The sequence below is a fragment of the Octopus sinensis genome, unplaced genomic scaffold, assembly GCF_006345805.1.
Source record: "Octopus sinensis unplaced genomic scaffold, ASM634580v1 Contig18206, whole genome shotgun sequence".
In the NCBI taxonomy this organism is placed as follows: Eukaryota; Metazoa; Mollusca; class Cephalopoda; order Octopoda; family Octopodidae; genus Octopus; species Octopus sinensis.
Window position 1 is genome coordinate 1 of NW_021835640.1, and position 15,000 is coordinate 15,000.

Consider the following 15,000-nt stretch of genomic DNA (forward strand, 5'->3'; position numbering starts at 1 on the left):
CCCGGGTGAATGCTAGAAGAAGAAGAAGAAGAACTATAAAATTGTAATAAAAATGTTTTAGTTTTATTAATTTTTCATATTTTCCTGAGTTTTTTGCGTTTATTTTCGAGCAATACGATTTCTCAAATCCATCAATAAACGGTTTTAGATCTTCGCAGTCTCATTTTCAAGATGAAGTAATGTTGGAGTGTAATGCTGTTTCTCTTGAATGTGGAAAGGGTAAATTTAAGCACTAGATTCATATATTACCGTTACATGTTAGTGCATGTTATCGCTACCATTAACGAAAGCCATGACTTTGATGGCACTTAACGATTATTCTTCAATATTCAAAACGTAAATAAATGTAGCAAAATGATAGTTTTGGAGCGCAGAGAAATTAGCTGAATAAACCATTTAAATACTTACACTTGTGCAATTCTGGTGTAATTGTTTGTGTAGTTAATTCCCAGAGTAATTGCGACAATGACAGCTGGAAGACCTGACAAGGACATTTACAGAAATTGATATAAATATGCAAGATCATTAATCAATATTTAAAACCATAAACATATGATATTTAAATCGATTTAGTTGACAATATTTTTGCTCAGAAAAAAGTTTGTAGTTCAAATCGAAATCAATATCTCTTTCGATCCACAAAGATCAGTTTTTGCTATTTCATTCTTTAGGTTCTACAAATAGGTGCGATTAATATATAAATTCTATCCTACATTATTTATAGTTGACGGATATTTGTCTTCATCTTGTTTGTTGTTAACACAACGTTTCGGCTGATATACCCTCCAGCCTTCATCAGGTGATGAAGGCTGGAGGCTATATCAGCCGAAGCGTTGTCATCATCATTATCGTTTAACGTCCGTTCTCTATGCTAGCTTGGGTTGGACGGTTCAACCGGGGATCTGGGAAGCCAGAAGGCTGCACCAGGCTCTAGTCTGATCTGGCAGTGTTTCTACGGCTGGATGCCTTTCCTAACGCCAACCACTCCGTGAGTGTAGTGGTGCTTTTTACGTGCCACTGGCACAGGTGCCAAGTGAGGCTGGCGACGGCCACGATCGGATTAGTGCTTTTTACATGCCACCGGCATGGAAGCCAGTCAAGGCGGCGCTGGCATCGGCCACGTTCGGATGGTGCTTTTTACGCAACCAAAATGAGGGAAAATATCCGTCAATTGTAAATAACGTAAATAATATACATAATTCCTCATCTCTTAAATATAGAACTGTATCTTCTATCCAATGCTTCAGTGGAAACAAAACGTAAAATATACTGGGGATTTTGGACAATGGTATGAAGAATAAATTATGTGGAAGAGGGAAGACAGAAATTCGCTCTCACCAACTTCATATATTATTCGTTGCGACAGGTGAAAGTGAAAAATCAGCAATTTAGGTTTTGTCAAGAGATGAGATCAGACTGAAACTATTTACTCTTTTACTTGTTTCAGTCATTTGACTGCGGCCATGCTGGAGCACCGCCTTTAGTCGAGCAAATCGACCCCGGGGACTTATTCTTTGTAAGCCCAGTACTTATTCTATCGGTCTCTTTTGTCGAACCGCTAAGTGACGGGGACGTAAACACACACCAGCATCGGTTGTCAAGAAATGCTAGGGGGACAAACACAGACACACAAACAAACACACACACATACATATATATATATATACATATATACGACAGGCTTCTTTCAGTTGCCGTCTACCAAATCCACTCACAATGCTTTGGTCGGCCCGGGGCTATAGCAGAAGACACTTGCCCAAGATGCCACGCAGTGGGATTGAACCCAGAACCATGTGGTTGGTTAGCAAGCTACTTACCACACAGCCACTCCTGCGCCTATTTGCATAGAAATGTCACTTAAGACTGCCTCAGGGGCCAAACCTGGAAGATTTATTACTTAATTTATATTTTTAATGGACCTTTCTAGCCACATGTTAACGTCTCGTTTCAACTACTTACCCCATGCCAAAATTGAACTCCTCAGCATAAAAGATGTCTGATATGTTTTGAATACAACGACCACACCGAGGAAGACATTAAGCGCTTCTACAGCCATCCACATGAGAGAAGTCAGAAGGAAGTAGTGGATGAGAGCCGCCACTGCCTACAACAAGAACAACAAGAATAACGATAACAATAATTTACATGCATGGCTTCAAATATATATTGTTTTGCAGGGGTGGGACATAGTTAAGTAGATGTCAGTTCTTGATTGATATTTTATATTACTGAACCCAGAAGGATGGAAATTAAAATGGAAATTTCATCACATAACTTAGAGACGCATATCAAAAGAGAAAGAAATTTCGTTTGATGCATTTACCAATCAAGCAGTGCCCATTAGATAATAATAATAATAATTGTTGCTTTAGTAGATAGGAGGACTTTCATTCAGTAACAGCCCAGGCTGAGGCTCTTTTCAAATTCCTTCCAGCATCACTAAATACAACATTTAATGCTGCTTTATTCGTCCCTGCATCGTATCATTTTACCAGTGTTTTATTTTTAGATAATGACATTACCTTTTATGATCAGAAATACCAAGTAATGAGTAATTAACATTTAAATCCTCAAACTGTATTTTGTATAACATCTTCCTCACATCCCTTCACCTTTATATAAACACCGGTCGAGGGATCGCGGGTTCGAATATCAGACAGGGCGATGTGTGTGTTTATGAGCAAAAACACCTAAGCTCCACACGGAGGTAATGGCAAACTTCTGCTGATTCTTTCGCCACAACTTTCTCTCACTCTTTCCTGCATTTTGCAGCTCACCTGCGACGGACCGGCGTCCCGTCCAGGCGGGGAACCTATACGCCAAGAAACCGAGAAACCGGCCCTTATGAGCCAGGCATGGCCCAAGAGCCAGGCATGGCCGTGTGGAGCTTAGGTGTTTTTGCTCATAAACACACACATCGCCCGTTCTGATATTCGAACCCACGATCCCTCGACCGCGAGTCCGCTGCTCTAACCACTAGGCCATGTGCCTCCACATGATAGGAGGACTGTAAAAGATATGATAAAACAGAAATAATGTTGAACAGAAACCTCAGGTGTAGTGGTCCAGGTGTTTATATAAATGTGAAGGGAAGTGAGAAAGATGTTATACAAAATACAGTTTGATGATTTAAATGCTAATCACTCATTCCTTGGTATTTCTGACCATAAAAGGTAATGTCATTATCTAAAATTAAAGCACTGGTAAAATGATACGATGCAGGGACGAACAGCATTAAATGTAGTATTTAGTGATGCTGGAAGGAATTTGAAAAGAGCCTGGGCTGTTACTGAATGAAATCAAGGTGGCGCAATAAACCGTTGTTCATGGTGTTTCATACAAACAAAATTCGTACAGGCAAAAAAATCTTTTAACTTACCTTACAAACACCTGTTATTTTTGAGGCATATGGTTGCATCCCAGCAAGAAAGATGATATTAGTGATAGCCAAAGAAATGCACAAGTTTACTAAGATCTTTGAAACCATTAATTTTCTTAGAGTTCTGAAATAATGGGAAAAGAAAGAGCTATATTTCATTTAATGGAGATTAAATCTCTAGAAAATTACTCAATGCATAAATAATAGCTATGTGTGTATAAGTGACAGTTAGCTGGGATATAAGTGACGTGTTAAAATTTATACACACACACACACCACACACACACACACACACACACACACACATATATATATATATATATATAATTTGTGCTTATATGTGATTTTAAAAAACTGTGTATAATGACCTTAATGAGATATAAAACACCATACTCTTTTTACTCTTTACTCTTTTTACTTGTTTCAGTCATTTGACTGCGGCCATGCTGGAGCACCGCCTTTAGTCAAGCAAATCGACCCCGGGACTTATTCTTTGTAAGCCCAGTACTTATTCTATCGGTCTCTTTTGTCGAACCGCTAAGTTACGGGGACGTAAACACACCAGCATCGGTTGTCAAGCAATGCTAGGGGAACAAACACAGACACACAAACATATTCACACACACTTATATATATATACATATATACGACAGGCTTCTTTCAGTTTCCGTCTACCAAATCCACTCACAAGGCATTGGTCGGCCCGGGGCTATAGCAGAAGACACTTGCCCAAGATGCCACGCAGTGGGACTGAACCCGGAACCATGTGGTTGGTTAGCAAGCTACCAAACAGCCACTCCTGAAAGAAGCCTGTCGTATATATGTATATATATATAAGTGTAATTGACTTAATCCGTTTGTATGTCCTTGTTTGTCCTCTCTGTGTTTAGCTCCTTGTAGGTAGTAAAGAAATAGGCATTTCGTCTGTCGTTACGTTCTGAGCTCAAATTCCGCCGAGATCGACTTTGCCTTTCATTCTTTCGGGGGTCAATAAATTAAGTACCCGTTACGCACTGGGGTCGATGTAATCGACTTAATCCCTTTTTCTTTCCTTGTTATCATCTCTGTGTTTAGCCACAAGGGGCTAAACAGGTATTTCGTCTGTTTTTTGGCGGTGAGCTGGCAGAAACGTTAGCGCGTCGGGCGAAATGCTTAGCGGTATTTCGTCTGCCGTTACGTTCTGAGTTCAAATTCCGCCGAGGTCGACTTTGCCTTTCATTCTCTCGGGTTCGATAAATAAAATACCAGTTACGTACTGGGGTCGATATAATCGACTTAATCCATTTGTCTGTCCTTGTTTGTCCCCTCTGTGTTTAGCCCCTTGTGGGCAATAAAGAAATAAATACGCTACGAACTAACCCTACTAAAACATACAAAATAGATCTCCCTCATCTTCTCTTTTTCTTTCTTTATTTCATCTTTACTGTCAGTCACAAAACTTGCCCTATAATAACCGTCCAATCAGTTACCCATCAGAGTGACATACTGGAAATTTCTCCTCATCCCTGTTTTTTTCCTATCTATCTGCGGCTTTATATAGCTATGGTAAGACCTCACCTGGAATTTGCATCACCGGTCTGGAACCCCTATCTTGCCCAGGATATCAATCGTCTGGAAGCTGTTCAGTGACGTGCAACCAAAAGAATACCCTCCATCAGGCATTTGCCATATCCTGAACGCCTTACTTCCCTGGGCATGGAATATTGAAACTCCGACGTCTGGCAGCTGACTTGGCAGACACCCATAAAATTATCAACCATCGCACAAACAATAACTCTGAGCACCTCTTCAAACTCCACCCATCTAACACCCGTGGACATATTTACAAAGTAAGAAAACAGCACAGCTCCCATGACTTTAGGAAACATTTTTTCACGCTGAGAGTTGCTGAAGCATGGAACAAACTGCCAGCATCAGTTGTTAGTTGTCGGAGCACTGCATCCTTCAAAACTTCCATGCTTCCTGAGATTCGCCAACACTACACCTGACTTTCTCCCCTCCATACACACGCTGAAGCATGGAACAAACTGCCGGCATCAGTTGTTAGTTGTCGGAGCACTGCATCCTTCAAAACGTCCATGCTTCCTGAGATTCGCCAACACTACACCTGGCTTTCTCCCCTCCATACACATGCTGAAGCATGGAACAAACTGCCGGCATCAGTTGTTAGTTGTCGGAGCACTGCATCCTTCAAAACTTCCATGCTTCCTGAGATTCGCCAACACTACACCTGACTTTCTCCCCTCCATACACACACAAGCATGTATCTGGATGATACACTGATCGCTTTCCAGACATTTGCACATTACTGCATGTACTTTTTATGCACTTTCTGACAAGTTGTGGTGCACCTGAGCACTGTATACAATAATTTCATTATTATTATAAACATCATCCACATCGATCCGTGAGAACCCTAGGAACTGACGGAAGCTGCTTCTCTATATTTAAGCAATTTATGAAAGAAAATAGAAACTGAAATTCTTACTTGGAACAAACATGAATTATTATTGTAAGAATTAGACAGACTAATGATATTCCGCAGCCAACGTTTGATAAAATAGATAAGATTTCATCATTCGGTCCATTTCCGGTCTGGTAGACATCCTGCAATAGAAACAAGTAACAACATATTATCTGCTTCGCCCTTGCTTTCTCATATTTTAGTCAAGAATTTTAGGAATTATGAATATAAATAGGCGCAGCAGTGGCTGTGTGGTAAGTAGATTGCTAACCAACCACATGGTCCCGGGTTCAGTCCCACTGTGTGGCACATTGGGCAAGTGTCTTCTGCTATAGCCCCGAGCCGACCAATGCCTTGTGAGTGGATTTGGTAGACAGAAACTGAAAGAAGCCTGTCGTATATATGTATATATATATATATATATATATATATGTGTGTGTGTGTGTGTGTGTGTGTGTGTGTGTTGTGTGTGTGTGTGTGTGTGTGTGTGGTGTGTGTGTTTGTCCCCCTAGCATTGCTTGACAACCGATGCTGGTGTGTTTACGTCCCCGTCACGTAGCGGTTCGGCAAAAGAGACCGATAGAATAAGTACTGGGCTTACAAAGAATAAGTCCTGGTGGTCGATTTGCTCGACTAAAGGCGGTGCTCCAGCATGGCCGCAGTCAAATGACTGAAACAAGTAAAAAAGTAAAAAAAAGTATATATATTACGTTTATATATTTGTTACTTTTACTCTTTTACTCTTTTACTTGTTTCAGTCATTTGACTGCGGCCATGCTGGAGCACCGCCTTTTTAGTCGAGCAAATCGACCACCAGGACTTATTCTTTGTAAGCCCAGTACTTATTCTATCAGTCCCTTTTGCCGAACCGCTAAGTTACGTATTTCTTTACTACCCACAAGGGGCTAAACACAGAAATGACAAACAAGGACAGACAAACGGATTAAGTCGATTATATCGACCCCAGTGCGTAACTGGTACTTATTTAATCGACCCCGAAAGGATGAAAGGCAAAATCGACCTCGGCGGAATTTGAACTCAGAACGTAACGGCAGAGGAAATACGGCTACGTTTTTCGCCTGGCGTGCTACCGGTTCTGCCAGTTCGCCGCCTTGTTACGGGGACGTAAACACACCAGCATCGGTTGTGAAGCGATGTTGGGGGGACAAACACAGACAAACAAACACACATATGTATACATATATACGACGGGCTTCTTTCAGTTTCCGTCTACCAAATCCACTCACAAGGCTTTGGTCGGCCCGAGGCTATAGTAGAAGACACTTGCCCAAGGTGTCACGCTGTGGGACTGAACCTGGAACCATGTGGTTAGTAAGCAAGCTACTTACCACACAGCCACTCCTGCGGGGCAAGATTTGTTATGTGAAATCGTGTGTTGAAACAGATATTGTTGTATTTCGGAATGGTCATTTTGCCAGTTTAGCCAATAAAAACACACGCACTATATATTTGGTGTTACTTTGCTTCAGTGTTATTTATTTTTTACATTAATCTTAATCATATTTCGGCCCAGACCGGGCGTTGTGCGTGTTTATTGAGCGAAAACACCTAAAGCTTCACGAGGCTCCGGCAGGGGGTGGTGGCGACCCCTGTTGTACTCTTTCACTCCAACTTTCTCTCACTCTTTCTTCCTGTTTCTTGTCCCCGACTTCCTACGCAACCGCTGAGCCTGGATGCGCATTCATCCATCCGTCGATGCTCTCGGTGTCGGGGGGCTGACCTGCTTTCTCTTCTGCGGTTCTTACGAATAGCAAAGGAGCACGTTTCGGTCTTCTCCCATCTTCCGAGCTCTGGGACGAAGTCCGTTCGCTCAACAGCAACAGCAGCGACAACAACAACAACAAGTGGAGGCGCAATGGCCCAGTGGTGTAGGGCGGCGGACTCGCGGTCGGAGGATTGCGGTTTCGATTCCCAGACCGGGCGTTGTGTGTGTTTATTGAGCGCAAACACCTAAAGCTTCACGAGGCTCCTGCAGGGGGTGGTGGCGACCCCTGTTGTACTCTTTCGCTCCAACTTTCTCTCACTCTTTCTTCCTGTTTCTTGTCCCCGACTTCCTACGCAACCGCTAAGCCTGGATGCGCATTCATCCATCCGTCGATGCTCTCGGTGTCGGGGGGCTGACCTGCTTTCTCTTCTGCGATTCTTACGAATAGCAAAGGAGAACGTTTCGGACTTCTCCCATCTTGCGAGCTCTGGGACGAAGACCGTTCGCTCAACAGCAACAGCAGAATCAAGAACAGCAATGATTTATAATACCTCACCCACACTAAAATATCTACCAACAGCTTACATTGTCTTGTATAGATCTTTTTGAAATTATTAATGCATATACACTACCGTCAGAAATTACTTAGCACCCTTGATTTGCTCTTCACTCAAGGTATGTGCTGTCACCTAGTGGCCATATCTCGAACTATTGCTTTGTTGCAAGTTCACTGTTGCGCAGAACGATGACGTAACTTTGTTTGCAGAGCAGTTTGAGAGTCTACAGCCTTATGATGTTGACATAGCAGTGCAACAACAACTTGGAGTGCGGATGCAGACAAACTTCCTTTGTTTAATAGATATAGGTAGCGCCTCGGAAGGACCGAAATCACACCATACTAAGTTTTCTCATCGCGTATGACGTTTTGAACAGCTCATAGGTTAATTGATTTAACCTATTTAATGTAGAAATTTGAGAAGTGCTAATTAATTTCTGACGCAAGTGTACATAAGAATCCAAACTACAGGTAATTTACAGGTTGTCATAATCTTACCAACCATTATTATGGCAAAACTTGTCAGATGGTTACAGGAACAAAATACTTTCTCTCCTGATATATTGTGGGATCTTTTACAGCCTTCTCCTGACCAGTTACCAAGTATTTCATCCCAATAAACACACCGCAGGTTGGTGGCATTCTGAAAAAAATTATGATAATTTACTTTTGATTAAATACATGATTAAATTCATGTCTTCGGTATTTTGACAAAAGAATATTTGAGCAAACCCTGATCATCAATGCTTGGTTTTTAATGACATTGTGAATTCCATGTCTGTTTCTTTTTATTACCCACAAGGGGCTAAACATAGAGGGAACAAACAAGGACAGACAAAGGGATTAAGTCGGTTATATCGACCCCAGTACGTAACTGGTACTTAATTTATCTACCCCGAAACGATGAAAGGCAAAGTCGACCTCGGGAGAATTTGAACTCAGAACGTAACAGCAGACGAAATACGGCTACGCATTCCGCCCGGCGTGCTAACGTTTCTGCCAGCTCGCCGCCTTATTACAGGGAATTACTATTTTATTTTTAACTACCCACAAGGGGCTAAACACAGACGAGACAGACAAACGAATTAAGTTGATTACATCGACCCCAGTACGTAACTGGTACTTAATTTATCGACCCCGAAACGATGAAAGGCAAAGTCGACCTCGGGAGAATTTGAACTCAGAACGTAACAGCAGATGAAATACGGCTACGCATTTCGCCCGGCGTGCTAACGGTTCTGCCAACTCGCCGCCTTTTGTGAATTCCATATCATTGGCTGTAATACAGTGCAACTGACTATTTCATATCGTCTATGAATCGATATGTATTTCCATAATTTACACAATATTGTCATAGTGGCTGTGTGGTAAGTAGCTTGCTTCCCAACCACATGGTTTCGGGTTCAGTCCCACTGCGTGGCACCTTGGGCAAGTGTCTTCTGCTATAGCCTCGTGCCGACCAAAGCCTTGTGAGTGGATTTGGTAGACGGAAACTGAAAGAAGCCTGTCGTATATATGTATATATGTATATATATGCATGTATATGTTTGTTGTTTGTGTCTGTGTTTGTCCCCCTAGCATCGCTTGACAACCGATGCTGGTGTGTCTCTGTCCCCGTCACTTAGCGGTTCGGCAAAAAGAGACCAATAGAATAAGTACTGGGCTTACAAAGAATAAGTCCTGGAGTCTATTTGCTCGACTAAAGGTGGTGCTCCAGCATGGCCGCAGTCAAATGACTGAAACAAGTAAAAGAGAAAAGAGACTGATAGAATAAGTACTGGGCTTACAAAGAATAAGTCCTGGAGTCTATTTGCTCGACTAAAGGCGGTGCTCCAGCATGGCCGCAGTCAAATGACTGAAACAAGTAAAAGAAAGAAAGAAAAGAAAGATAACAACAGAATAAAAAAACATTCTCCCTTTTTCTGTTTCAGTCATTTGACTGCGACCATGCTGGAGCACCGCCTTTAGTTGAGCAACTCGACCCCGGGACTTATTCTTTTGTAAGCCCAGTACTTATTTTATCGGTCTCTTTTGCCGAACCGCTAAGTAACGGGGACATAAACACACCAGCATCGGTTTTCAAGCAATGCTTAGGGGGACAAACACAGAGACACAAACAAACACACACACATATGTATACCTATATACGACGGGCTTGTTTCAGTTTATGTCTACCAAATCCACTCACAAGGCTTTGGTTGACCCGAGGCTATAGTAGAAAACACTTGCTCAAGGTGCCACGCAGTGGGACTGAACCCAGAACCATGTGGTTGGTAAACAAGCTACTTATTACCACACAGCCACTTCTGCGCATTGGATGCAGTAGTTCTAGAAGTCTTCAATGAAACAGAAAATGGCATGAGGTTCGCAGATGGGATGTGCTTCAATATCGGTCTTCTTGGTGAGGAAAGGCGTAAAGATAAATAACAAAAACAACAGCGTCAGTGATAATAAATACAGAAATATTACCTGATCTATTAAATTGAATGATATGGTAACTGGCTCATCGAGGTTGGTTATTGAAATTTTAGGAATATTTGCGGCAATAATGTGACTGATAATTGTAGTATTTGCTTCGGTACTAGATTTTTGTATTACCTGTAAAGAAGAGTTATTAAATGAACAAATTTATTCCATAGAATATATTGTTAAAGTATGAAACGACCACGTTAGTACTTTAGTCATTACTTTTGTCAGCAAAACAACTTAATACAATTTATATTACCAATGACATGCATAAGATCTGGTCATCAAATCTAAGTAGAGACTTCAAACTTGAAATATTCAAAGCCACAGTCGAACCAATTCTACTATTTGGCTCAGAAACCTGGACGTTATCAAAGAAGCTTGAGAGGCGGTTCGATGGAACCTACACTCGCCTCCTTATCAGAGCTCAAAATCTCTCGTGGAAGCGTCATCCAACCAAAGTACAAATATATGGGAAACTACCACCTGTATCATCTCTTGTGAAAGGTAGGAGAGTCCAGTTTGCTGGACATTGTTGTAGAGCTGAAAACGAGGCAATTTCTACTCTTCTCCTCTGGAAGCCATCTGCTCGCAATACCAGAAGGCGCACACTCTCCTACCCTGATGTAATTTCCAGGGATACAGGTATCCAGCAACAGGACCTCCGTAATGCCATGATGGACTGTGAAATCTGGCGTAACATAGTAAATTCCATTGTCTTGACCACGGTCAAACAATGATGATGAAGACAAAATATTACATAAGATCTGGTCATCAAAGCTAAGTAGAGACTTCAAACTTAAAATCTTCAAAGCCACAGTCGAACCAATTCTACTATTTGGCTCAGAACCTGGACGTTATCAAGAAGCTTGAGAGGCGGTTGGATGGAACCTACACTCGCCTCCTTATGAGAGCTCAAAATCTCTCGTGGAAGCGCCATCCAAACAAAATGCAAATATATGGGAAACTACCACCTGTGTCATCTCTTGTGAAAGGTAGGAGAGTCCAGTTTGCTGGACATTGTTGTAGAGCTGAAAACGAGGCAATTCTACTCTTCTCCTCTGGAAGCCATCTGCTCGCAATACCAGAAGGCGCACACTCTCCTACCCTGATGTAATCTCCAGGGATACAGGTATCCAGCAACAGGACCTCCGTAATGCCATGATGGACTGTGAAATCTGGCATAACATAGTAAATTCCATTGTCTTGACCACGGTCAAACAATGATGATGAAAACAAAATATTACATAAGATCTGGTCATCAAATCTAAGTAGAGACTTCAAACTTGAAATCTTCAAAGTCACAGTCGAACCAATTCTACTATTTGGCTCAGAAACCTGGACGTTATCAAAGAAGCTTGAGAGGCGGTTGGATGGAACCTACACTCGCCTCCTTATCAGGGCTCAAAATCTCTCGTGGAAGCGTCATCCAACCAAAGTACAAATATATGGGAAACTACCACCTGTATCATCTCTTGTGAAAGGTAGGAGAGTCCAGTTTGCTGGACATTGTTGTAGAGCTGAAAACGAGGCAATTTCTACTCTTCTCCTCTGGAAGCCATCTGCTCGCAATACCAGAAGGCGCACACTCTCCTACCCTGATGTAATTTCCAGGGATACAGGTATCCAGCAACAGGACCTCCGTAATGCCATGATGGACTGTGAAATCTGGCGTAACATAGTAAATTCCATTGTCTTGACCACGGTCAAACAATGATGATGAAGACAAAATATTACATAAGATCTGGTCATCAAATCTAAGTAGAGACTTCAAACTTAAAATCTTCAAAGCCACAGTCGAACCAATTCTACTATTTGGCTCAGAAACCTGGACGTTATCAAAGAAGCTTGAGAGGCGGTTGGATGGAACCTACACTCGCCTCCTTGTGAGAGCTCAAAATCTCTCGTGGAAGCGCCATCCAAACAAAATGCAAATATATGGGAAACTACCACCTGTGTCATCTCTTGTGAAAGGTAGGAGAGTCCAGTTTGCTGGACATTGTTGTAGAGCTGAAAACGAGGCAATTTCTACTCTTCTCCTCTGGAAGCCATCTGCTCGCAATACCAGAAGGCGCACACTCTCCTACCCTGATGTAATCTCCAGGGATACAGGTATCCAGCAACAGGACCTCCGTAATGCCATGATGGACTGTGAAATCTGGCATAACATAGTAAATTCCATTGTCTTGACCACGGTCAAACAATGATGATGAAGACAAAATATTACATAAGATCTGGTCATCAAATCTAAGTAGAGACTTCAAACTTGAAATCTTCAAAGTCACAGTCGAACCAATTCTACTATTTGGCTCAGAAACCTGGACGTTATCAAAGAAGCTTGAGAGGCGGTTGGATGGAACCTACACTCGCCTCCTTATCAGAGCTCAAAATCTCTCGTGGAAGCGCCATCCAAACAAAATGCAAATATATGGGAAACTACCACCTGTGTCATCTCTTGTGAAAGGTAGGAGAGTCCAGTTTGCTGGACATTGTTGTAGAGCTGAAAACGAGGTAATTTCTCCTCTTCTCCTCAGGAAGCCATCTGCTCGCGATACCAGAGGGCGCACAGGCATCCAGCAACAGGACCTCCGTAATGCTATGATGGACCGTGAAGTCTGGCGTAGCATGGTAAATTCCATTGTCTCGACCACGGTCGAACAATGATGATGAAGACAAAATATTACATAAGTTCACACCCAAGGGTTGTACTTTTTCTAAGTAATGGTTTATTTGTTTTATATCGAAATTGTTAGCATAACGGCTGGTGTTATGTATGTCTGTGTACTTAAGTTCTAGGTGTGTCCTCTGTTTAATCTCTCTGCACAGTGCATTGGGTAAGCCATTTCTATCACAGCCTCTAATAACCAGAGAAATTCGGCAGTTGTTTGTAAAAGACATATATATGTATGTATGTATGTAGTGGAAGTCGATGCGTGAGCGAGTAGAACCACTCCTTAAACTTCTTTATTCTAATGAACACTATACATTCGGTTCTTATCGCTGATGACGTCTTAAGGTCTACAAAGGACATGCAAGTCATTCCACATTGATTAGAAATTAGTTTTCCCGTAGCAGTCTGACTATCTAGCTGTTGAAACTTATAATACCGGTTGAGAGCACTGGCCGACCTACATTCTTTGTTACACAAGGGAGCACGAGAAATCATGTTGGATATCATATTGGTAGATGGATGATTTTGTGAATTCATTTGGGTCTGAGTAGGTTTGCCTTTAACAACTAGATACGACCATACTTGTCCCACGAAAGAGATACTTTAAAGCCATTCTCACGTTTTCCATATATTTACCAGTACGTTTCAACTTCGGTTACGTATCGCTGTTTCTTGTAAATTTCTTTAATATCAGTAGCTATTAGATTCCTCCGTGGAGGCGCAATGGCCCAGTGGTTAGGGCAGCGGACTCGCGGTCGTAAGATCGCGGTTTCGATTCCCAGACCGGGCATTGTGAGTGTTTATTGAGCGAAAACACCTAAAGCTTCACAGGGCTCCTGCAGGGGTGGTGGCGACCCCTGCTGTACTCTTTCACCACAACTTTCTCTCACTCTTTCTTCCTGTTTCTGTTGTACCTGTATTTCAAAGGGGCCAGCCTTGTCACACTCTGTGTCACGCTGAGAATATCCCCGAGAACTACGTTAAGGGTGCACGTGTCTGTGGAATGCTCAGCCACTTGCACGTTAATTCCACGAGCAAGCTGTTCCGTTGATCGTATCAGCTGGGACCCTCATCATCGTAAACGAAGGAGTGCTCCTATATTAGATTCCTCCACAACTCCATATCTGATGCAAGATCTTCCCAGGTGTTTGTATCGATATTGACCTTTTCAAGTGTATCTTTAAGCTTGTCATTGAAACGCTCGGGTTGCTTGCAATGGGACTTTTTCCTTGCTCCTGCTCACCATACAGCATCTGTTTTCTTTGGGTACTGTTGTCTCCAAAAGGCACAAAATGATCAGACCTTCTAAGTAGGTGTTTCATAATCATGGTCTCGTTACCGTCAGTTTTGCCAGCTGCAAGCATTCCCATATCAGGTGCATGATATTACCATGAGATATCTTTATATATAAAAGAGAAGTTGTGTGTCTGTCTCCTACGATTTAGATTCCTAACTACTCCCACATTTTGCGGTGCAGTTTAACCAAAACCGGGTATCTTATAGTCGTGATTCATATCGAGCCCTTCTGGGTATTAGCGCGCATCTACGATGAGTCTACGATTTTTAAAATAATTTACCATCCTTTTTTTCCATTTTAATGCATTTTTTCGCTATTATATAAGGGAAGTAACTCTCTAAAAATGTCTACGATGAGTCAACGATTTTAAAAAAGATCTACCATTATTTTTTTTCCATTTTTAATGCATTTTTTTTTGCTATTTTTTGGCTACAACTCTCT

At 41.9% G+C, this 15,000-nt stretch overlaps 1 protein-coding gene across 1 annotated transcript in view; it reads right to left on the reverse strand.

Moving 5' to 3' along the window:
- Positions 1 to 408: 408 nt before the first annotated feature.
- The window catches only part of LOC115231317 (adhesion G-protein coupled receptor G2-like), a gene marked incomplete at its 3' end in the record, with an annotated part of 22,633 nt that continues 8,041 nt past the window's right edge, over positions 409 to 15,000 (reverse strand). Inside the window, exons 4-9 of the mRNA XM_029801374.2 lie at positions 10,595 to 10,723; positions 8,628 to 8,768; positions 5,868 to 5,986; positions 3,380 to 3,503; positions 1,960 to 2,104; positions 409 to 481 (exon numbers count right to left, since the gene is read on the reverse strand). Coding sequence (XP_029657234.1) covers positions 409 to 481; positions 1,960 to 2,104; positions 3,380 to 3,503; positions 5,868 to 5,986; positions 8,628 to 8,768; positions 10,595 to 10,723 — 731 coding nt within the window. The remainder of the gene's footprint in view (positions 482 to 1,959; positions 2,105 to 3,379; positions 3,504 to 5,867; positions 5,987 to 8,627; positions 8,769 to 10,594; positions 10,724 to 15,000) is intronic.